We start from the raw sequence: 26,442 nt of genomic DNA, 5'->3' as shown, positions 1-26,442 counted from the left end.
TTGAGTGAAAATGTAATCACATGTCTGTTCTAGTATAATATATTTGTCCAATGAACACCCGTTTATCATCTGCATTTGTTCTTGGTGTAGCAATTTTAATGGCCAGTAGTGTATATTGTAAGAATTTGGTTCTGTATGTCCGGGTGCACTCGAGTCTATGCTCATAAAATCTAAACGAATGCGAATTTCGCTTTGAAATTTTTACACCGTATTCTTGGACAGTTAAGCTAACGATTTATGCAATGAAAAAAAAATTGGATTTTTTGAATCATCATTTTAAGAATAAAAGTGTTCCAACAAAAATCTTTCATTCCACAGTTTAGTTAGGTACTGGTCGAGGTGATAATGTGTGGGAGGGGGGGGGGGGCAACAGATGGCTGGAGGGGGTAGGAGGGGGAAGACAGGGGCACTAGCTGATCTCTGGTTGCACACATGGCTTATGGTCATATAAATGATGTGCGCGCTAGTATTACGGGTAACTCTAAAATATTTCTGTTTGCTGGTGACGCTAGCTTGGTGGTAAAGGATGTTGTGTGCAACATTTGCTCTGTTAGTGCAGTACATGACCTCAGTTCATGGCTTGTAGAAAACAAACAGACGCTAAATCACAGTAAGACTCAGTTTTTACAGTTTGGAAGACACAATACAACAAAACCTGACGTTTTAATTCCACAGAATGAGCAAATGATTAGTGAAAATGAACAGTTCAGATTTCTAGGTGTTCAGATAGTAAACTGTCTTGAAAGGCTACGTTCAGCATCTTGCCATTTTTCCTATTCGAACGCTATCTGAAGTATGGGATAGTTCGATATCAAAAGTAGTCGGCTTTGCTTATTTTCATTCGCTTATGTCGTATTATATTATATTTTCTGGTAACTCTTCCCATTCTCAAAGGATATTTTTGGCTCAGGAACGAGCGATTGGGCCAAATATCTCACGAAATAAGCATCAAACGAAAAAACTACAAAGAATGAAACTCGTCTAGCTTGAAGGGGGGAACAAGATGACGCTATGGTTGGCCCGCTAGATGGCGCTGCCATAGGTTGAACGGATATCAACTGCGTTTTTTAAAATAGGAACCCCATTTTTATTACATATTCGTGTAGTACGTAAAGAAATATGAGTGTTTTAGTTGGACCATTTTTTTCGCTTTGTGATACATGGCGCTGTAATAGTCACAAACGTACAAGTACGTGGTATCACGCAACATTCCGCCAGTGCGGACGGTATTTGCTTCGTGATACATTACCCGTGTTAAAATGGACCGTTTACCAATTGCGGAAAAGGTCGACATCGTGTTGCTGTATGGCTATTGTGAACAAAATGCCCAACGGGCGTGTGCTATGTATGCTGCTCGGTATCCTGGACGACATCATCCAAGTGTCCGGACCGTTCGCCGGCTAGTTACGTTATTTAAGGAAACAGAAAGTGTTCAGCCACGTGTGAAACTTCAACCACGACCTGCAACAAGTGATGATGCCCAAGTGGGTGTTTTAGCTGCTGTCGCGGCTAATCCGCACATCAGTAGCAGACAAATTGCGCGAGAATCGGGAATCTCAAAAACGTCGGTGTTGAGAATGCTACATCAACATCGATTGCACCCGTACTGTGTTTCTATGCACCAGGAATTGCATGGCGACGACTTTGAACGTCGTGTACAGTTCTGCCACTGGGCACAAGAGAAATTACGGGATGATGACAGATTTTTTGCACGCGTTCTATTTAGCGACGAAGCGTCATTCACCAACAGCGGTAACGTAAACCGGCATAATATGCTCGATTGGGCAACGGAAAATCCACGATGGCTGCGACAAGTGGAACATCAGCGACCTTGGCGGGTTAATGTGTGGTGCGGCATTATGGGAGGAAGGATAATTGGCCCCCATTTTATCAGTGGCAATCTAAATGGTGCAATGTATGCTGGGTTGAAGCGGTATTGAATAGCACATTTCATCCTCGCTGTTGAGAGGAATGTCGTTACACGTATTGCCAAATGCATTGAGGTTAACGGACATCATTTTGAGCATTTATTGCATTAATGTGGTATTTACAGGTAATCACGCTGTAACAGCATGCGTTCTCAGATATGATAAGTTCACAAAGGTACACGTATCACATTGGAACAACCGTAATAAAATGTTCAAACGTACCTACGTTCTGTTTTTTAATTTAAAACACCTACCTGTTACCAACTGCTCGTCTAAAATTGTGAGCCATATGTTTGTGACTATTACAGCGCCATCTATCACAAAGTGAAAAAATTGGTCCAACTAAAACATTCATACACACGAATTCATACTACACGAATTCATTTTACACGAATATGTAATAAAAGATGGGGGTTTCTATTTTAAAACAGCCGGCCGATGTGGCCGAGCGGTTCTAGGCGCTTCAGTCCGGAACCGGGCTGATGGTACGGTCGCAGGTTCGAATCCTGCCTCGGGCATGGATGTGTGTGATGTCCTTAGGTTAGTTAGGTTTAAGTAGTTCTAAGTCTACGGGACTGATGACGTCAGATGTTAAGTCACATAGTGCTCAGAGCCATTTGAAGCATTTAGAAAAAACGCAGTTGATATCCGTTTGACCTATGGCAGCGTCATCTAGCGGGCTAACAATAGCGCCATCTGGTTTCCGCCTTCAAGCTACTTGTGCAGAAAGGTGTGCAGTATACTGCTGCATCCATTTTCAGTAAGCTACCACTAGAATTCAAAAATCTTAGCAGTAATCCACGCGGTTTCAAATCTAACAAATGAGTTTCCTCATGGATCACTCCTATTATCTCGAGAAGTTCCTTTAAAAATTGAGCTGATTCCTATGGTACATTGTTGATTGTGTTTCCGTAAACTTATGGCATGCATTTTTTGGTTCATAAACATTGTATTTTATCTGTTATTACTTTTATGTTGTAATTTCATGTACTGACACGTTCCATGGCTGTGGAGATTTGAGCCTCAATTTGGTCCTACGGAACCAGACGTGTAGAATAAAAAAAAAGGATAAAGGCTGGGAACCGCTTGTCTAGAATGTCTGACTTGTAGTAACTGTGAGTGCTCTGTATCATCCAACATGAGAAACACACGCTGTGCGGCTGACATTTGGATGTGTCGTTTCGGCAGGCAACGCATCTTCAGGGCAGTTCAACCGGCAGTCGGACGGCAGCGGCGCGGGACCACAGCACCAGCTGTACCTGGTCAAGACGGAGCTGCTGGCCGCCGACTCTGATGTTGGCAACACTGGTGAGTGCGCTACCACACGGCGACTCCCTACAAACTGGCGAAAATCAAGGTTTTTTTTTTTACAAAATGTAGTAGGTAGATACTATAACAGAGAGCGCAAAAAAAGATCCTTTACAGTTGTAGGGTAATAACAGTAGTAGACATAGATTTGGAAGAAGACGATATTTTTTGTTAATAGTAGAAAATAGCTGTACCCGGTTACAAATCGCTGGGGCTCGGTCTGCTTAATTGGAAAGAAAAGAGAAAGCACACGTTTCTAACATGCATGGGAATTGCACCGGATGATCAAAAAGTCAGTATAAATTTGAAAACTTAATAAAGCACGGAATAATGTAGATAGAGAGGTAAAAATTGACACACATGCTTGGAATGACATGGGGTTTTATTAGAACAAAAAAAAACAAAAAAATCCATATTGCTAGACGCGTTAAAGATCTCTTGTGCGCGTCGTTTGGTGATTATCGTGTGCTCAGCCGTCACTTTCGTCACGCTTGGCCTCTCAGGTCCCCAGACCTCAGTCCGTGCGATTATTGGCTTTGGGGTTACCTGAAGTCGCAAGTGTATCGTGATCGACCGACATCTCTAGGGATGCTGAAAGACAACATCCGACGCCAATGCCTCACCATAACTCTGGACATGCTTTACAGTGCTGTTCACAACATTATTCCTCGACTACAGCTATTGTTGAGGAATGATGGTGGACATATTGAGCATTTCCTGTAAAGAACATCATCTTTGCTTTGTGTTACTTTGTTATGCTAATTATTGCCATTCTGATCAGATGAAGCGCCATCTGTCGGACATTTTTTGAACGTTTGTATTTTTTTTTTGTTCTAATAAAACCCCATGTCATTCCAAGCATGTGTGTCAATTTGTACCTCTCTATCTACATTATTTCGTGATTTATTCAGTTTTAAAATTTATACTGACTTTTTGAACACCCAGTATATACGTCCTAATCTCCACCCCTCGCCGGACTCTGTCCATTTTTCCCTCTCACTTTCTTTGTCAATCTCCTCCATTCCTCCTCTTTTTCTTCTTCACCTCCTCACCCCCCCCCCCACTCTGCATCTCCTTTCCCCCTCTGTCTGTCAATCTTCTCCTTGCCATTTTCTCTGTCTACTTCCTCCCCTCCTCTGTCCATCTCCCCTTCCACCCTTCTCTCTCTCACCATGAGCTTTGTTTACTGTTATTGCAAGTTCAGATCCTGTAGTAGTAATCCCAAAGAAAGCAGGTGTCAACAGATGTGAAAATTACCGAACCATCAGTTTAATAAGTTACAGCTGCAAAATACTAACGCGAATTCTTTACAGACGAATGGAAAAACTGGTAGAAGCCGACCTCGGGGAAGATCAGTTTGGATTCCGTAGAAATATTGGAACATGTGAGGCAATACTGACCCTACGACTTATCTTAGAAAATAGATTAAGGAAAGGCAAACCTACATTTCTAGCATTTGTAGACTTAGAGAAATCTTTTGACACTGTTGACTGGAATACTCTCTTTCAAATTCTAAAGGTGGCAGGGATAAAATATAGGGAGCGAAAGCAGTAAAGGAAACAAAACAAAAATTAGGAGTAGGAATTAAAATCCATGGAGAAGAACTTTGAGGTTCGCCGATGACATTGTAATTCTGTCAGAGACAGCAAACGACCTGGAAGAGCAACTGAATGGAATGGACAGTGTCTTGAAAGGAGGATGTAAGATGAACATCAACAAAAGCAAAACGAGGATAATGGAATGTAGTCGAATTAAATCGGGTGACGCTGCGGGAATTGGATTAGGAAATGAGACGCTTGAAGTAGTAATTGAGTTTTGCTATTTGGGGAGCAAAATAACTGATGATGGTCGAAGTAGAGAGGATATAAAATGTAGACTGGCAATGGCAAGGAAAGCGTTCCTGAAGAAGAGAAATTTGTTAACATCGAGTATAGATTTAAGTGTCAGGAAGTCGTTTCTGAAAGTACAGGGTTATTACAAATGATTGAAGCGATTTCACAGCTCTACAATAACTTTATTATTTGAGATATTTTCACAATGCTTTGCACACACATACAAAAACTCAAAAAGTTTTTTTAGGCATTCACAAATGTTCGATATGTGCCCCTTTAGTGATTCGGCAGACATCAAGCCGATAATCAAGTTCCTCCCACACTCGGCGCAGCATGTCCCCGTCAATGAGTTCGGAAGCATCGTTGATGCGAGCTCGCAGTTCTGGCACGTTTCTTGGTAGAGGAGGTTTAAACACTGAATCTTTCACATGACCCCACAGAAAGAAACCGCATGGGGTTAAGTCGGGAGAGCGTGGAGGCCATGACATGAATTGCTGGTCATGATCTCCACCACAACCGATCCATCGGTTTTCCAATCAATCTCCTGTTTAAGAAATGCCGAACATCATGATGGAAGTGCGGTGGAGCACCATCCTGTTGAAAGATGAAGTCGGCGCTGTCGGTCTCCAGTTGTGGCGTGAGCCAATTTTCCAGCATGTCCAGATACACGTCTCCTGTGACGTTTTTTTCGCGAAAGAGAAAGGGCCCGTAAACTTTAAACCGTGAGATTGCACAAAACACGTTAACTTTTGGTGAATTGCGAATTTGCTGCACGAATGCGTGAGGATTCTCTACCGCCCAGATTCGCACACTGTATCTGTTCACTTCACCATTCAGAAAAAATGTTGCTTCATCATTGAAAACAAGTTTCGCACTGAACGCATCCTCTTCCATGAGCTGTTGCAACCGCGCCGAAAATTCAAAGCGTTTGACTTTGTCATCGGGTGTCAGGGCTTGTAGCAATTGTAAACGGTAAGGCTTCTGCTTTAGCCTTTTCCGCAAGATTTTCCAAAGCGTCGGCTGTGGTACGTTTAGCTCCCTGCTCGCTTTATTCGTCGACTTCCGCGGACTACGCGTGAAACTTGCCCGCACGCGTTCAACCGTTTCTTCGCTCACTGCAGGCCGACCCGTTGATTTCCCCTTACAGAGGCATCCAGAAGCTTTAAACTGCGCATACCGTCGCCGAATGGAGTTAGCAGTTGGTGGATCTTTGTTGAACTTCGTCCTGAAGTGTCGTTGCACTGTTATGACTGACTGATGTGAGTGCATTTCAAGCACGACATACGCTTTCTCGGCTCCTGTCGCCATTTTGTCTCACTGCGCTCTCGAGCGCTCTGGCGGCAGAAACCTGAAGTGCGGCTTCAGCCGAACAAAACTTTATGAGTTTTCCTACGTATCTGTAGTGTGTCGTGACCATATGTCAATGAATGAAGCTACAGTGAATTTATGAAATCGCTTCAATCATTTGTAATAGCCCTGTATTTGTTTTGAGTGTAGCCATGTATGGAAGTGAAACGTGGATGACAAACAGTTTAGACAAGAAGAGAATAGAGGCTTTCGAAATGTGGTGTTACAGAATAATGCTGAAGATTAGATGGGTAGATCACATAACTGATGAGGAGGTATTGAATAGAATTGGGGAGAAGAGAAATTTGTGGCACAACTTAAGAAGGAATCGGTTGGTAGGACATGTTCTGAGACATCAAAGGATCACCAATTTAGTATTAGAGGGCAGCATGGGGGGTAAAAACCATAGAGGGAGACCAAGAGATGAATACACTAAACAGATTCAGAAGGATGTAGGTTGCAGTAAGTACTGGGAGATGAAGAAGCTAGCACAGTATAGAGTAGCATGGAGAGCTGCATCAAACCAGTCTCAGGAATGAAGACCACAACAACAACAATGTATATTTATATATTATATCTGTTGAAATGTAGATATATTAAAGAAGTAGGTATGTAAAAACGCGCCTGTATTAGAATTCAACGTTGTGTCAAAATTTCAAGAACTTTCGGAGATTAACGATTCTGAACAAACCAACACTTATATTTTTATAACGTTTTCCTCTTTATTACATATGTGCCAGATGCTGCTCCAGTCGGTATATAAAAAAACGCGAGTATTCAAATGTAGTGCTGTGTCAAAATTTCAAAGCAGTGCTGAAGAACTTTCGGAGATTTAAAATTTTGAATAAACGAACATCTGAGTTTGTACTTGCATAGTACTGTAAATGTTCCTAATCGCAAATCGCCGGAAGTTTTTGACCGAATGCTTTGAAATTTTTAGACAACGTTGCATCTGAATACGCGGTTGTTTCTCTGTACCTATTTTTTTAAATACATGAAGTATATGACTTTTTATAGGGAAAGGTCGTTACAGCAAACCTCAAAAAGGTACACACACAGACACAGCGGTAGGTGAATCAACACAAAATGTCCAGACACTCTGTGACTAAAATGGTACTGGAACAGAGGATGACAGACTAAAGGCCGAAATACTAAATGTCTTTTTCCAAAGCTGTTTCACAGAGGAAGATTGCACTGTAGTTCCCTCTCTAGATTGTCGCACAGATGACAAAGTGGTAGATATCGAAATAGACGACAGAGGGACAGAGAAACAATTAAATTCGCTCGAAAGAGGAAAGGCCGCTGGACCTGATGGGATACCAGTTCGATTTTACACAGAGAACGCGAAGGAACTTCCCCCGCTTCTTGCAGCGGTGTACCGTAGGTCTCTAGAAGAGCGTAGCGTTCCAAAGGATTGGAAAAGGGCACAGGTCATCCCCGTTTTCAAGAAGGGACGTCGAACAGATGTGCAGAACTATAGACCTATATCTCTAACGTCTATCAGGTGTAGAATTTTGGAACACGTGTTATGTTCGAGTATAATGACTTTTCTGGAGACTAGAAACCTACTCTGTAGGAATCAGCACGGGTTTCGAAAAAGTCGGTCGTGTGAAACCCAGCTCCCGCTATTCGTCCACGAGACTCAGAGGGCCATAGACACGGGTTCCCAGGTAGATGCCGTGTTTCTCGACTTCCGCAAGGCGTTCGATACAGTTCCCCACAGTCGTTTAAAGAACAAATTAAGAGCATATGGGCTATCAGACCAATTGTGTGATTGGATTGAGGAGTTCCTAGATAACAGGACGCAGCATGTCATTCTCAATGCAGAGAAGTCTTCCGAAGTAAGAGTGATTTCAGGTGTGCCGCAGGGGAGTGTCGTAGGACCGTTGCTATTCACAATATATATAAATGATCTTGTGGACAACATCGGAAGTTCACCGAGGCTTTTTGCGGATGATGCTGTTGTATATCGATAGGTTGTAACAATGGGAAATTGTACTGAAATGCAGGAGGATCTGCAGCGAATTGACGCACGGTGCAGGGAATGGCAATTGAATCTCAATGTAGACAAGTGTAATGTGCTGCGAATACACAGAAAGATAGATCCCTGCCGGCCGGAGTGGCCGTGCGGTTAAAGGCGCTACAGTCTGGAACCGAGCGACCGCTACGGTCGCAGGTTCGAATCCTGCCTCGGTCATGGATGTGTGTGATGTGCTTAGGTTAGTTAGGTTTAATTAGTTTTAAGTTCTAGGTGACTGATCACCTAAGCAGTTGAGTCGCATAGTGCTCAGAGCCATTTGAAAGATCCCTTATCATTTAGGTACAATATAGGAGGTCAGTAACTGGAAGCAGTTAATTTCATAAATTATCTGGGAGTACGCATTAGGAGTGATTTAAAATGGAATGATCGTATAAAGTTCATCGTCGGTAAAGCAGATGCCAGACTGATTCATTGGAAGAATCCTAAGGAAATGCAATCCGAAAACAAAGGAAGTAGGTTACAGTACGCTTGTCTCCCCACTGCTGGAATACTGCTCAGCAGTGTGGGATCCATACCAGATAGGGTCGATAGAAGAGATGGAGAAGATCCAACGGAGAACAGCGTGCTTCGTTACAGGATCATTTAGTAATCGCGAAAGCGCTACGGAGATGATAGATAAACTCCAGTGGAAGACTCTGCAGGAGAGACGCTCAGTAGCTCGGTACGGGCTTTTGTTAAAGTTTCGAGAACATACCTTCACCGAGGAGTGGAGCAGTATATTGCTCCCTCCTACGTATATCTCGCGAAGAGACCGTGAGGGTAAAATCAGAGAGATTAGAGCCCACACGGAGGCATACCGACAATCCTTCTTTCCACGAACAATACGAGACTGGAATAGAAGGGAGAACCGGTGGAGGTACTGAAGGTACCCTCCGCCACACACCGTCAGGTGGCTTGCGGAGTACGGATGTAGAGGTATGTGTAGACAGTGTTGCAGGCTGTGTGACCTACGCGTCGTCCTGTTAGCAGCGGAGTGGTCCGGTATTCGCGTTGGGAACAAGCCGAGATGGTGTTTGTGCGGGCACGCAAGCGCAAACCTTCGAGAGGCAAAACCCGGACCCGAGATCTGGTGTGCGCATAGTCCGCCGGCTCCCTGCACCTTCGTCTCTCTTGAAAGGACCCACGATCACACATGCTCTCAAGAAGGGCTCGAAATGTCGCCTGATGTGGTCGGTGTCTGTGAGGGTACATGTTTTGGGATAGCCGTGCTGCCTCTCGGCCGTTTCCATCTGCTCGGCCATAAAAGCCTGTACTATGGTAAGTTGACGGGCTTCACCTTTAGAGAAAGGATTTTTGTATAGATTTTGACCGCGTGTAGCTGAATGGAGGCAAATCACACTTACACCCACTCAGTAACAACAATGATACGTCAAGCAAGTCCGGAATGCAACCACATGTTTGGACGGACAAGAAACAACACAGCAGATGCTACCAAATTGTTAATAATACGGTCGCCAGCCTAATTAGGCATTAACTGAGTTTCTTCCCAGTACAAGTTGATGTACGTTCATTCAAAACAACACGTAATAACACTGCATAATATGGTAAATTTTAGAACCAGAATATCTACTGAACTAATAATTTCACTTTCTGTACTAACATGGACAAGCCATAAATACACAACAAAACACTATAATGTTTACTACAAACTTCGTACTGTCTACTGATCTGATTGAAATCGGGCATAGGTTACCCTAGAAATAGCACTTTCGAAACACACATACAATGTCAATTTTGAAAAAGGTAAAACACTGATAAATTTTGGGTTTTATATTGGCTTTAACTTTACTGTTCTAATCAGTTTAGAACTCTTCAGAATTCAAATGAATAAAAAAAAGGGGGGGGGGCCGTGAAACTGTTATGATCACTGTATTGAAACTATTAACTATTGAAAACATTAAGCGCTCAAGATTTCCAATATATGAATTACTACTCTTTTTATCATATTTCCTGCTCATTTAACTACCATTATTTTTGTCTCAAATTAATTAAACTTATTACTAAACCCATTTCAACATTATCCTCCAACTTTGTCAGACCTACATATTCATTAACAACAAAGTTCTTTAAACATCATTCTAACATAGATAGGTCTGCAGGTAAGTATTATTAACATAAACTTTAAATCTTCATTTCGGGACACTCGGATTGCACAACATGTGGAAAGGATCCTGTCTAGGTTAGTGATGAGGTAATTAAATGATAGGACAGTTCTGGTAAAATTTAAGTTGTTATTAAGTTGTTATTGAACAGTATGGAACAAAAGTAACACTGGTCCACACGAATACAGTACTAAAAGTTTCAACCTGCTAGTATCGATGCGGCGGTTGGCGGGCGGCGAGATGGCGAGGCACAGAGCACACATACAACAACAGCTATGGCTCTTGACGTATCGGCACTTTAATTCTTCTTAGCGTCGCAATACTTTTCCGTTTAGTGCCTATGTAATTTTGCCATGCTGTATGGGCGTTGGAACGGCATACCCGAGGCTCAATGAAACTACGTCTTCCAGGAGAGCCTCCTCGCTCCAGAACGTGTTTCCCAGACCGATGCCCAACTCCGACTACCACTGCTGAGCCCGTTATGCCGTGCCGCGCCCGCGCGCATTTTCCCGCGCTCGCCTGCCATCCACCTTTTACCACTCCCCTACAAATAGGGTATTCACCCGAGGTTTTGCATTCTACATATCCTAATACATTGCCTACGTATGGACCAGGCGCACAATTACAACTTTAACATCTTACAACAGTTTCAAGATTTCTTACATTTCCATTTTGTTATAATATTGCTTGCAATTTGACATAAACATTAATATTCATATCGAAAATTGTTTACAATTTCTTTAACATAATGACATGAAAAGAAAAAAGAAATGAAATCAGAACATTGCTTACACTAACTTCTCGAAAATCAGAAGAAAAAATTATTATATGTACAGTTGTTGTTGTTACAACCATCTCGGCTTTTTCTCGGCACGAATACCTAGCCATTTATTGTATCTCTTTAAAAAATGTGTAACTAATATATTTTACAGGAAACACTCTCTTAGTAAATTTGTTTGTCCTTTGATTTATCATGATCTGTTACTGATTTTTAGTGAAGTTAGTTTTTACGTTTAGCTTCCAAAAAAATACAAAATAAATATAATAAGCAAAATAATGAATTTCGTAGGTTGCCAATTACGTATTATATCTGGTTTTATGGAGCGCCAGGCTCCCTACAAATTACTGTAAATGCAGTAGCGTAGTATTACTCAGCTCCAGTTCACTGATCTGAAATTATTACTACCACAGAAAATAGACAAATTTTAATAAAATTATTTCACTGGATTCCTTCAATTAATCTCACAGAATATTTTTACATAACTTCTTCCGCTCCGGCTATCAGACATTGTGCTGTGAAAAAATATTTTTAAATGTACCGCGCAATGCCGGCTAATTGTTAACAGTCAGAGATCACTCCGCAGCAGCTGAAACATGCTAAATAATTTTCATTAAATATTCTTTTCATAAGATAAATGTGGCGTAGGTTGTTGAAATAACACACGGGGATCACTTTATACTCATATATTCTTACTAGGACACAATTTACACCATTAAATATTTGCAATTACGTTACGACAGAACCAAATGCTAGCACAGCACAATAGCTTGCGTACCTTATTCCAGCTAACACCAGAACGAACAGAACAAAACAGACTGGACAGAAGAATGAGCATTGCATTGTGTTTCATACTCTTACAAAGATAATAATACTTCTTTTAATTATTTACACATTATAATCTCATAAATCTATCGGTTTATATTGTATATCTTTATAGTTAGTGTCATTACCTTTCGCAGATAAATCGATGTTTGCAGTTCATTTTGACTCACATACAGTCATTTTTGTTTATGTTTCACCTCGATGTTGTTGTTGTTGTGGTCTTCTGTCCTGAGACTGGTTTGATGCAGCTCTCCATGCTACTCTATCCTGTGCAAGCTTCCTCAGCTCCCAGTACCTACTGCAGCCTACATCCTTCTGAATCTGCTTAGTCTATTCATCTCTTGGTCTCCCTCTACGATTTTTACCCTCCAAGCTGCCCTCCAATACTAAATTGGTGATCCCTTGATGCCCCAGAACATGTCCTACCAACCGATCCCTTCTTCTAGTCAAGTTGTGCCACAAACTCCTCTTCTCCCCAATCCTATTCAGTACTTCATTAGCTATGTGATCTACCCATCTAATCTTCAGCATTCTTCTGTAGCACCACATTTCGAAAGCATCTATTCTCTTCTTCTCCAAACTATTTATCGTCCATGTTTCACTTCCATACATGGCTACACTCCATACAAACACTTTCAGAAACGACTTACTGACACTTAAATCTATACTCGATGTTAACAAATTTCTCTTCTTCAGAAACGCTTTCCTTGCCATTGCCAGTCTACTTTTTATATCCTCTCTACTTCGACCATCATCAGTTATTTTGCTCCCCAAATAGCAAAACTCCTTTACTACTTTAAGTGTGTCATTTCCTAATCTAATTCCCTCAGCATCACCCGACTTAATTCGACTACATTCCATTATCCTCGTTTCGCTTTTGTTGATGTTCATCTTATACCCTCCTTTCAAGACACTGTCCATTCCATTGCAAAAGCGACGTTACACATTCTGCTGCTTACACTACGCTGCATCAGTCACACACCATGCAACACATGGACAGAGGAAATGCCATTCGTCAGGGTCATCTACAAGTGGCAACGATGCATTTCCGTATACATGTTCACAGGAGCTTTTCTGCTCCATTTCCCAACAGGAATCCGTCCCAGCAGATTGTTGGTCTTGCCAATGTTCACTCTATATAGGTGACTGCATGCGCACGCCGATTATCCCAATATTCTACGACAAGGAACCAGATGTAGTTTTACTGTAAAATCAAACATATTTATTACCATTTATGAAAAATACAGGGCTATTACAAATGATAGAAGCGATTTCATAAATTCACTGTAGCTCCATTCATTGACATATGGTCACGACACACTACAGATACGTAGAAAATTTCATAAAGTTTTGTTCAGTTGAAGCCGCACTTCAGGTTTCTGCCGCCAGAGCGCTCGAGAGCGCAGTGAGACAAAATGGCGACAGGAGCCGAGAAAGCGTATGTCGTGCTTGAAATGCATTCACATCAGTCAGTCATAACAGTGCAACGACACTTCAGGACGAAGTTCAACAAAGATCCACCAACTGCTAACTCCATTCGGCGATGGTATGCGCAGTTTAAAGCTTCCGGATGCCTCTGTAAGGGGAAATCAACGGGTCGGCCTGCAGTGAGCGAAGAAACGGTTGAACGCGTGCGGGCAAGTTTCACGCGTAGCCCGCGGAAGTCGGCGAATAAAGCAAGCAGGGAGCTAAACGTACCACAGCCGACGGTTTGGAAAATCTTACGGAAAAGGCTAAAGCAGGAGCATTTCTTAAACAGGAGATTGGAAAACCGATGGATCGGTCGTGGTGGAGATCACGATCAGCAATTCGTGTCATGGCCTCCACGCTCTCCCGACTTAACCCCATGCGATTTCTTTCTGTGGGGTTATGTGAAAGATTCAGTGTTTAAACCTCCTCTACCAAGAAGCGTGCCAGAACTGCGAACTCGCATCAACGATGCTTTCGAACTCATTGATGGGGACATGCTGCGCCGAGTGTGGGAGGAACTTGATTATCGGCTTGATGTCTGCCGAATCACTAAAGGGGCACATATCGAACATTTGTGAATGCCTAAAAATCCTTTTTGAGTTTTTGTATGTGTGTGCAAAGCATTGTGAAAATATCTCAAATAATAAAGTTATTGTAGAGCTGTGAAATCGCTTCAGTCATTTGTAATAACCCTGTATGTAAAGATCAGCCAACCGGTTGCATAGGTTTTCTATATACCTTGACCTGGTTTCGTCACCTCTAAGGGTGACTTCATCAGAAGGTAAGGCAATTACATGAAGAGCATATCGTCAGCCATGTTCAAAGTTGTATTGCCATTTAGTTATGAAACTCTGAATAGTGTGACACCAGTCCAGAGTAGGGATAGGAAAACCGACAGGTTAAAACCGCTACCGGTGTTTTAGTTCTGAGCAAGGCCAGTATTACACTACCATATTTGAAACGACAATGAAATCAAGGCGTTGATGTACATCAAGGAGGACAGTTGAAATTGTGTGCCCCGGCCGGGACTCGAACCAGAGATCTTCTGCTTACATGGCAGACGCTCTATCCATCTGAGCCACCGAGGGTTCAAATGGTTCAAATGGCTCTGAGCACTATGGGACTTAACGTCTGTGGTCATCAGTCCCCTAGAACTTAGAACTACTTGAACCTAACTAACCTAAGGACATCACACACGTCCATGCACAAGGCCACTGACGGCACAGAGGATAGTGCGACTGCAGGGATTTATCCCTTGCACGCTACCCCTGAGACCCACATTCCCAACTTAGGATGGATAGAGCGTCTGCCGTGTAAGCAGGAGATCCCGGGTTCGAGTTCCAGTCGGGGCACACATTTTCATCTGTCCCCGTTGATATACCGGGTGATCAAAAAGTCAGTATAAATTTGAAAACTTAATAAACCACAGAATAATGTAGATAGAGAGGTAAAAATTGACACACATGCTTGGAATGACATGGGGTTTTATTATAACAAAAAAAAGTATTGCTAGACGCGTGAAAGATCTCTTGCTCGAGTCGTTTGGTGATGATCGTGTGCTCAGCCGCCACTTTCGTCACGCTTGGCCTCCCAGGTTACCAGTCCATGCGATTGTTGGCTTTGGGGCTACCTGAAGTAGCAAGTGTATCGTGATCGACCGACATCTCTAGGGATGCTGAAAGACAACATCCGACGCCAATGCCTCACCATAGCTCTGGACATGCTTTACAGTGCTGTTCACAACATTATTCCTCGACTACAGCTATTGTTGAGGAATGGTGGTGGACATATTGAGCATTACCTGTAAAGAACGTCATCTTTGCTTTGTCTTACTTTGTTATGCTAATTATTGCCATTCTGATCAGACGAAGCGCCATCTGTCGGACATTTTTTGAACTTTTGTATTTTTTTTTTTTGTTCTAATAAAACCCCATGTCATTCCAAGCATGTGTGTCAATTTGTACCTCTCTATATACATTATTCCGTGATTTATTGAGTTTTCAAATTTTTAGTGACTTTTTGAGCACCCGGTATATAAAAGCCTGTCGACAGCTTAGGGCCGGCCAGGGTGGCCGAGCGGTTCTAGGCGCTACAGTCTGGAACCGCGAGACCGTTACGGTCGCAGGTTCGAATCCTGCCTCGGGCATGGATGTGTGTGTGATGTCCTTAGGTTAGTTAGGTTTAATTAGTTCTAAGTTCTAGGGGACTGATACCTCAGAAGTTAAGTCCCAGTGCTCAGAGCCATTTGAACCATCTGAGCAGCTTAGGATCTTGATTTCATTATCATCTCATTTTAAGAGAGCTGCATGGTCGTCGATGGTATCTGTTCTTTCGGACATGTCCAAAAGAACAGATACCATCTTCATACTACCATGTTTCTTTGTCAAAGTTGATACGCCAAATACTTATGTCAAAGAAATTTAATGGTTTAATAGAGTATTTTGTCAAATCTTTCCCGTCGTCAAATAAATATGATCAAATCTAGGTCCTCGCCGTAGATTTGATCATAAAAGTCGTTCATTTTCTGTTCACTGCAGTCTGGAATGTAACCGCTTCGATGTCTGGCGTCGCTACAGCTATTTGATGTCTCTGTAGAGTGCTTGTGAACATGGCTTCAAACGTGGTTTGTTCCATCGATTCTTTTATTTATTTATTTATTTTTTACATAAACTTGCCTCGACTAGGGTGGGGGTGAGCAATGGGCACTGTACATGCTATTAATTGTGCGTTGATGGGCAGGTGGGATAAGCTGCAGGCAATTTCATGTCCACAATCACAGATACAGCCATCCACCTCTACACCTGGAAACATCCAGGCAGCTTTCCAGCAAGCCAGAAAAGAGGATGTGGTCACATTCTAAAGTAAAATATTCCTTCTCAGCTTTCGGTCCTACTTTGTCTCTTTTTGAACTCTGGATGCCACAAGTTAAAAAGCGCTCCATCTTTCAAACAACTTACGGGAATTCAGCCAGTAATATTCACAGCGACCGCCGGTATCTCGGCGGAAGGACACCCCGCCACTTTCAAGGCACAAACTGCAACGGACAGGTGATGTACAGGCAATGGTGCATGGAGTAATTCAGGGAAGATAAGACACACACATTGAACACTAGGGCCACCAAAGATGACCAAAGCCAGAGGTTGTTGTTGTGGTCTTCAGTCCTGAGACTGGTTTGATGCAGCTCTCCATGCTACTCTATCCTGTGCAAGCTTCTTCGTCTCCCAGTACCTACTGCAACCTACATCCTTCTGAATCTGCTTAGTGTATTCATCTCTTCGTCTCTCTCTACGATTATTATATTCCACGCTGCCCTCCAATACTAAATTGGTGATCCCTTGATGCCTCAGAACATGTCCTACCAACCGATCCTTTCTTCTAGTCAAGTTGTGCCACAAACTCCTCTCCAATTCTGTTCAATACCTCCTCATTAGTTATGTGATCTACCCATCTAATCTTCAGCATTCTTCTGTAGCACCACATTTCGAAAGCTTCTATTCTCTTCTTCTCCAAACTATTTATCGTCCATGTTTCACTTCTATACATGGCTACACTCCATACAAATACTTTCAGAAACGACTTCCTGACACTTAAATCTATACTCGATGTTAACAAATTTCTCTTCTTCAGAAACGCTTTCCTTGCCATTGCCAGTCTACATTTTATATCCTCTCTACTTCGACCATCATCAGTTATTTTGCTCCTCAAATAGCAAAACTCCTTTACTACTTTAAGTGTCTCATTTCCTAATCTAATTCCCTCAGCATCACCCGACTTAATTCGACTACATTCCATTATCCTCGTTTTTCTTTTGTTAATGTTCACCTTATACCCTCCTTTCAAGACACTGTCCATTCCGTTCAACTGCTCTTCCAAGACATTTGCAGTCTCTGACAGAATTACAACGTCATCGGTGTCCCTCAAAGCTTTTATTTCTTCTCCATGGATTTTAATACCTACTCCGAATATTTCTTTTGTTCCCTTTACTGCTTGCCCAATATAGAGATTGAATAGCGCTACGGTCGCAGGTTCGAATCCTGCCTTCGGCATGGATGTGTGTGATGTCTAACTAACCTGTTAGGTTTAAGTAGTTCTATGTTCTAGGGGACTGATGACCTTAGATGTTAAGTCCCATAGTGCTCAGAGCCATTTGAACCATTTTTTTTAATAGCATCTGGGAGAGGCTACAACGCTGTCTCACTCCCTTCCCAACCACTGCTTCCCTTTCATGTCCCTCGACTCTTATAACTGCCATCTGCAATCTGTACAAATTGTCAATAGCCTTTCGGTCCCTGTATTTTACCCCTGCCAGCTTCAGAATTTGAATGAGAGTATTCCAGTCAACATTGTCAAAAGCTTTCTCTAAGTCTACAAATGCTAGAAACGTAGGTTTGGCTTTACTTAATCTTTCTTCTAAGATAAGTCGTAGGGTCAGTATTGCCCCACGTGTTCCAACATTTCTACGGAATCCAAACTGATCTTCCCCGAGGTCGGCTTCTACCAGTTTTTCCATTCGTCTGTAAAGAATTCGCGTTAGTATTTTGCAGCTGTGACTTATTAAACTGATTGTTCGGTAATTTTCACATCTGTCAACACCTGCATTCTTTGGGATTGGAATTATTATATTCTTCTTGAAGTCTGAGGGTATTTTGCCTGTTTCGTACATCTTGCTCACCAGATGGTAGAGTTTTGTCAGGGCTGGCTCTCCCAAGGCCGTCAGTAGTTCCAATGGAATGTTGTCTACTCCCGGGGCCTTGTTTGGACTCAGGTCTTTCAGTGCTCTGCCAAACTCTTCACGCAGTATCGTATCTCTCATTTCATCTTCATCTGCCTCCTCATCCATTTCCAGAATATTGTCCTCAAGAACATCGCCCCTGTATAGACCTTCTATATACTCCTTCTACCTTTCTGCTTTCCCTTCTTTGCTTAGAACTGGGTTGCCATCTGAGCTCTTGACATTCATACAAGTGGTTCTGTTCTCTCCAAAGGTCTCTTTAATTTTCGTGTAGGCAGTATCTATCTTACCCCTAGTGAGATAAGCCTCTACATCCTTACATTTGTCCTCTAGCCATCCCTGCTTAGCCATTTTGCACTTCCTGTCGATCTCATTTTTGAGACGTTTGTATTCCTTTTTGCCTGCTTCACTTACTACATTTTTGTATTTTCTCCTTTCATCAATTAAATTCAGTATCTCTTCTGTTACCCAAGGATTTCTACTAGCCCTCGTCTTTTTACCTACTTGATCCTCTGCTGCCTTCACTATTTCATCTCTCAAAGCTACCCATTCTTCTTCTACTGTATTTCTTTCCCCCATTCCTGCCAATTGTTCCGTTATGCTCTCCCTGACACTCTGTACAAACTCCGGTTCTTTCAGTTTATCCAGGTCCCATCTCCTTAAATTCCAGAGGTATCGGTAGTGAAAGACTACGAACTAGCAAGTGAGGTAGTATTGACTCTGCCCCTCTGTTTCTTGACAAGAGAGGGCGCAGGATTCCAAACAGAGTTTAAACAAAAACCTCCACCCTGTTTACAAGATCGCTCGCTAATTTAATCTCAACCGCCTTTATAATAACACTGTCCCAATAGGTGGACGTGCGTGCCAATATCTCGGTGTATAACACAGGGTGTCCAGTACCCAAACAATGTTCGGCAACAGCAGATCTACTTGGCTGCCGTAATCGTGTGTGCCGTTCATGCTCAGTACATCGGTCCTCCACGGTCCTGATAGTTTGACCAATATATGCCATGCCGCAGCTAGAAGCCATGCGATACACACCCGCCTTACAGAAAACAAGATCATCCTTGACAGAACCCAAAAGCACTCTCATTTTAGATGGAGGTCAGAAAAAACATTTCGCATCGTATTTCCGTAAAATACGACCGATCTCGATGGAAGTGCTTCCTACGTTAGGCAAAAGGGCAGTACACTTAAGTGTCGACTCGGTATTACCATCATCCATCCGATACACCGTTGCTCGATAGCGCAATGTATGTTCAATCTATCTTTCACTATAGACATTCTGACGGAATGTAGCTTCAGGATGGACCAGCTCAGCTGGCAAAGTCTCAGCGTCGGAATGACACGTACCTTGGGAACCAAGGTACGAAGTGCCGAAATATCGGCGGTCGCTGTAAATATTACCTGGCTGAATTCCTGTAAGTTGTTTGAAAATCGCATACGCCAGGAGAAACTCAAATCTCGCAGTGCTTCATCTGTTTCGCACTTTTTATTAACGAACCATGGACCTGGCCATTGATGGGGAGGCTTGCGCGCCTCAGCGATAGAGATAGCCGTACAGTAGGTGAGAGGCCAGACAAACGTGTGGTTCCTGAAGAGGGGCAGCAGCCTTTTCAGTAGTTGCAGGGGCAACAGTCTGGATGATTGACTGATCTTACCCTGTAACACTAACCGAAACGGCCTTGCTGTGCTGGTACTGCGAACGGCTGAAAGCATACAGCTTTACTGTATGGTTAAATGATGATGGCGCTGTCTTGTGTAAAATATTCCGGAGGTACAATAGTCCCCAATTCGCATCTCCGGGCGGGGACTACACAAGAGGACGTCGTTATCAACAGAGGAATTTGCACAGAAACCAGATGGCAGTTATAAGAGTCGAGGGGAATGAAAGCGAAGCAGTGGTTGGGAAGGGAGTGAGACAGTATTGTAGCCTCTCCCCGATGTTATTCAATCTGTATATTGAGCAAGCAGTAAAGGAAACAAAAGAAAAATTCGGAGTAGGAATTAAAATCCATAGAGAAGAAATAAAAACTTTGAGGTTCGCCGATAACATTGTAATTCTGTCATAGACAGCAAAGGACCTAGAAGAGCAGTTAAACGGAATGGAGAGAGTCTTGAAAGGAGGATAGAAGATGAACATCAACAAAAGCAAAACGAGGATAATGGAATCTAGTCGAATTAAGTCAGGTGATGCTGAGGGAATTAGATTAGGAAATGAGACACTTAAAGTAGTAAAGGATTTTTGCTATTTGGGGAGGAAAATAACTGATGATTGTCGAAGTAGAGAGGATATAAAATGTAGTCTGGCAATGGCAAGGAAAGCGTTTCTGAAGAAGAGAAATATTTTAACATCGAGTATAGATTTTTAGTGTCAGGAAGTCGTTTCTGAAAGTATTTGTATGGAGTGTAGCCATGTATGGAAGTGAAACATGGACGATAAATAGTTTAGACAAGAAGAGAATAGAAGCTTTCTAAATGTGGTGCTACAGAAGAATGCTGAAGATTAGATGGGTAGATCACATAACTAATGAAGAGGTACTGGGTAGAATTCGGGAGAAGAGAAGTTTGTGGCACAACTTGACAAGAAGAAGGGACCGGTTGGTAGGACAGGCTGGCTCTGAGCACTATGGGACTTAACAGCTATGGTCATCAGTCCCCTAGAACTTAGAACTACTTAAACCTAACTAACCTAAGGACATCACACAACACCCAGCCAGGTAGGACAGGTTCTGAGGCATGTAGCGATAACTAATTTAGTATCGGGGGGCAGCGTGGAGGGTAAAAATCGTAGACGGAGACCAAGAGATGAATACACTAAGCAGATTCAGAAGGATGTAGGTTGCAGTAGGTACTGGGAAATGAAGAAGCTTGCACAGGATGGAGTGGCATGGAGAGCTGCATCAAACCAGTCTCAGGACTGAAGACCACAACAACAACAACAACAACAACAACATAGTCGTTGGAATACTAATTCCATTAATTAAATTATTCAAAATTGAAAATAGTTCTTGTTGCCCATATAGTGTAATAAACGTTTATTTACCTTCACATACTCCGCATTCAGTGCCTTATAAATCGCTTCACACATTTCTGGAATTATTTTGGTTAATGTGCAACGTGATATTCGAGTGCTGTGTTGTAATCTAGAGTAGTTCTCTCCTACATCGAGAAATCCCAGTGACATAGTTTGCCTGTCTTCTGAACATACATCATTTCTCAAGATAGTATCCTGTTTTGTAATATGAGAAGCCACTTTACTGACCAAATACTGAAATACACTCTCCTCCATTCGTAAGTAATTTATGTATTAAGACTCCACTTCCTCCACTTGCAGCTCTCGTAACAAATTTTGCTGAATGCTTTTACTCTCTCGACGTAACATCTAGGGCTTCATCCAAGTATGTTTCCCTTTTTTTCCGCCGCTTTTCCTCCAAATCCACACACATTGCTATTGTCCTACCAGCAACTGCATCGCATAATAACAAGTTTTTATCCGCCATCTTGAAATTTCACGAAAAATATGACGACAGTGTAATACCCCTGTTTAGCGCTGCGTCAAAAATCTTTGTCTAAGAAATATGATAGCCCAATACCGACCTAACCGTTATTTTTCTTTGGTCTCGGTTATAACAGGTGCTTTTTATATTTTACTAATAATCGAGTAAAAATACCGAAATATCGATTAGTCATAGCAGCAGTGTTAACATTTTTCGTTTTTAAATTAACCTTTTTTTTTAAAAAAATAGGAGTAATTTTTATTCATAAAATTTGCTTTGATTTGTACTATTGCGTTATTGTAGAAAATGGGAATAGTGATCGGCGCTATTTTAATAACAATGCCGACTGAAACGAGCAAAAAATACATGGGCAGAAGAACGTGCGTCGCCTCTGGCGTGAAGCGCAATATCTTTGGACCTGATGATCTTTGACTTTGCTTGTGTGTATGTCGCTCTGCGCGCTATGTACATGCAGCCTTGTTCAGTGTTTCAATAAGTGTTCACTCGACTGCAAAAGCTGTGTTATTACCGAACGACACGCCGTAATATCCACAGTGGTAACCTCGTCGTCACCGACAGTCGAACGAACATTTATTTAAAAACTGAACAAGGCGAATACAATATGGCTGTACGAACATAGCGCGCAGAGGAACACAGACAAAAGTAAAGTCAAACATCATCGAGTCCAAAGACATGGCGCTTCACGCCAGGGGTGCCACAAACTGGTACAGCATTGTTGAGACAACAATGTCCCTGTTGCTGTGTGTCGTGGCTTAAGGTACACGGTGCAAGTGCAGTGTGCAGGACTTGAACCCACCTGGTCAGTACGGCAGTTTCTCGCTGTCATCGCCAGGCTTCTGTGATATTGTGTTATGGTACCAAACCTACTCTGGAAATACTTTTACGAAGTGACAGAACAGTGAGGCACAATGCTTCATTTGCTTTAGTACATTAAAGATTTGTCTGCGACTTACGTTGTTGTTGTTGTGGTCTTCAGTCCTGAGACTGGTTTGATGCAGCTCTCCCTGCTACTCTCTCCTGTGCAAGGTTCTCACAACACACATCCATACCGAGGTAGGATTCGAACCTGCGACCACAGCAGTCGCGTGGTTCCGGACTGAAGCGCCTAGAACCGCTCGGGCACTGCGGCCGGCAAAGTGAGTGAGGCAGAATTGTTGCCTATCCCCAGTGTTACCCAATCTGCACGTTGAGCAAGCGGTAAAGAAGCGAAGAAGAAATTTTGTAAAAGGAAGTAAAGTTGAGGGAGAAGAAGTGAAAACTTTTCAGGTTTCCCAATGACATTCTGGTTCTGTGAGAGACACCAAACGACTTGATAAGCAGTTCAGCGGAAAGCATAGTGTCTGGAAAAGAGGATATAAGATAAGGATCAAGAAAAACGAGACGAGGATAACGGAATGTAGTCAAATCGAACCAGTTGATACTGAAGGAATTGGATTAGGAAATGGAACACTAAACGTAGTGGAGGAGGTTTGCTTCTGGGCAGCAAAATAACTGATGATAACCGAAGTAGAGGGGATACAAAATGCAGACTGGAATGACAATAGAAGCGTTTCTGAAAAGGAGAGATTTGTGAACGAAGAATATAAACTGAAATTTAAGGAAGTCTTTTCTGTTGACAATAAGAGAATAAAAGGTTTCGAAATGTGATGCTACACAAGAATGCTGAAGATTAGATGGATAGATTGTATAACTGATGAGGAGCTACTGAATAGAATTGGGGAGAAGAGGAGTTTGTGGCACAACTTGACTAAAAGAAGGGATTGGTTGGTAGGACACATTCTGAGACATCAAGGGATCACTAATTTAGTACTGGAGGGAAATTTAGAGGATAAAAATCGTAGAGGGAGACCAAGAGATGAATACACTAAGCAGATTGAGAAGGATGTAGGCTGCAGTAGGTACTGGGAGATGAAGAAGCTTGCACAGGATAGAGTAGCATGGAGAGGTGCATCAAACCAGTCTCTGGTCTGAAGACCACAACAACAACACTACCTACAATAGATGTATAACGGATCAAATCTTTTTGTGTAATCGTTGGTTTGCCTTTCCCTAACCTGTCTTCTAAGATAAGAAGGTGCCTAGCATGTTCCAACTCTGTCCGTAGACCAAACCAATCTTCCCCGAGGACCACTTCTACCAGTTTTCCATACTTCTGTAGATAATTTGAGTCAGCATTTTCCAGCCACAGCTTATTAAACTGATCCTTTATTAATGTTCACTCTAGTTTGCGCCTGCCACGTATTGGAATTCGAATTATTGCATTCTTCGTGAAACCCGAGAGTATTTCACCTGTCTTGTACATACGAGTGTCATTCAATAATTAAAGAGACAAATTAGTTTGGAGATAAAAGCGTTTATTTTTACAAAACAATAGTATTCCTGCTTTTCAACATAACCCACCTCAACAATTATGCACTTGTTGCAACGGGCTACAAGCTTTTTTATTCCTGCTGCAAACAACTTTTTATCTTGAAGTTTGAACCAATTTCCCACAAAGTTTTTCAGGTGCTCGTTGTCCGTAAGGGGGGTGAGGCAGTACTTCCCAGCCCATGTTGTCGATGGTTAGTTGACCAATACGAGGGCGTGCGTTGTCTTGCTGGAGAATCACACCTCTCCTCTGAGATCCACGACGTCTCTCTCTCATGGCTGGCTTCACCTAGTTTAAAAGCAAAGCCGAGTAGCATTCTCTGATCGTTGGACGGTGCTATTCGAGATAATCACAAAAAACTGGACCTCCAGCATCCCGAAACACCGTCAACATGACTCGTCCTGCTGATGCTCGGGTTTTGAATTTTTTGTTGACAGGTGAATTGGTGTGCTTCCGCTCTGTGCTTTGTCTTTTTGATTCTGGCTCATAATAGTGAACCCAAGTTTGATCACAAGTTAAAAATTTGTTGAGTAAGTGCTTACCTTCTCTTTCATAACGTTCCTTTAACTGTGTGCACACTCTCAACCTTGTTTCCTCGTGTAGCCGCGTCAGCTCCTTTGGGACCCATCTTGCACATGTTTTGCGGTACTTCAGCTTGGTACGGATAATGTTACGAACTGCACCAGTACTGACTTGAACCTTATCAACTATCATTTCCACAGTCACACGACCATCGCCACGAATAACGTTATCAATTCGACTTTCAAGTGAGGGAGTTTAAACTGCAAATGGTCGGCCAGAACGGTATTCGTCAGTCACTGAGTGGCGACCGTTTTTGAACTGCTCTACCCACTTCTAAAAGTTTGCACGATTCAACAACCTTCACCGTAAACTTTAGACATTCTGCAGTACATATTCACGGGTTTCTCGCCTTCAGCAACTAAAAAACGAATAATTGAACGTTGTGCAACTAATGTCGACGTTTCAAGCGGACTCACCATCTTGAAATGTATTTTTTAGGCTATAACCAAAAAAATATTGATACATGAGCTGATCAGGGCTCATCCCAGTGATGCCAACTTAAAGCCATAAAAGTACCAAACTTGTCCTACTAACAGTTTTTTCCTGAGACCAATTTGTCTCTTCAATTATTGAATGATCCTCGTACAATAATTATAGAAAGTATCTGACCTTCTACCTGTTTCTACGTAATGTGCCTTTATCTGCTTGTAGCTCCCTTGAAAACGGGCAAATTAACACGAAAAACAAAGCTTTTCAACCTCAGTTTTCACCCTTTAGCACTGACTATTCGTAATGCTCAAATAGTGTTATGATCCCCAATTTCAGCATGATTTTTGAGTAGAGTTTCAAAAAATTGAAATAAGTAGCAGAATACTGGATACTTTTTTTGTAGTATTCAACAACTTATCACTTTAAGAGAAAAGCAGAGAACGTTGGACGGACTAATTTTTTGTTTTATTTTCCTGTTTAATATTTTATTCTGTTTATCTTGAAACTGGGAGAGCAGAAATTTTTCAATCCTTGTTCGATTTCTATGGTTATTACTGAAATAACAAAAAAAAAAACAGAAAGTAGGTTATTTCACAAACCGGTTATTCTGAGTGGTTGTAACAATCAGGTTAAATTGGCGGATAAAAAAAGGTGCAACCGAAAATCGATTGTTTCAGTGATAACCGCCACCCCTAGTCCAAAGACTCAGCTGTGCGATACCCTATGCTATTCTATCCTGTGCGAAGCTCTTCACCTCCGAATAACTGCTGCAGCCTTCATCCCTCTGAATCTGCTTAAAATAAGTGACACAGCTCAACTACATTTTTCCTTTAATTTTCTTCGACTCTTACAACGGCAGGTCTGGTTGTAGCTAATCTTTCGCACCCTGTATTTTATCCGCGCTAGCTTCAGAATTTCACTTTCGATTCACTCTTGCAAACTGTGAATGCAGAAGCGGTAAAACACAGGCAGCGAAAGGTTACCTCCAGTTTGTAGGGGAGGCTGCTGGACTTTGAAACACTTCTCAGACTTTCACATCTACACAGCACTATAATAGAAGTTCAGCACATTTTCTTATTTCATTTTGTAACGTTCTTTTACAATTTTTTTTGTTTTTTGTATTTTGTTTGCCAATGAATATTCAGTGCGTAATCTTTGTCTTACACAAATTTACTGAGT

The 26,442-nt window shown here is 42.1% G+C and overlaps 1 protein-coding gene across 1 annotated transcript in view; it reads left to right on the top strand.

Annotated features, from left to right (window-relative positions):
* The window catches only part of LOC124720221 (forkhead box protein D3-A-like), a 183,959-nt gene that overhangs the window by 25,275 nt on the left and 132,242 nt on the right, over positions 1-26,442 (top strand). The window contains exon 2 of the mRNA XM_047245543.1: positions 3,117-3,236. Within this exon, the coding sequence (XP_047101499.1) occupies positions 3,117-3,236 (120 nt within the window). The remainder of the gene's footprint in view (positions 1-3,116; positions 3,237-26,442) is intronic.

The sequence above is a fragment of the Schistocerca piceifrons genome, chromosome 11 (genome assembly GCF_021461385.2).
Source record: "Schistocerca piceifrons isolate TAMUIC-IGC-003096 chromosome 11, iqSchPice1.1, whole genome shotgun sequence".
Lineage (NCBI taxonomy): Eukaryota > Metazoa > Arthropoda > Insecta > Orthoptera > Acrididae > Schistocerca > Schistocerca piceifrons.
This window is presented reverse-complemented; position numbering and strand designations above follow the sequence as displayed.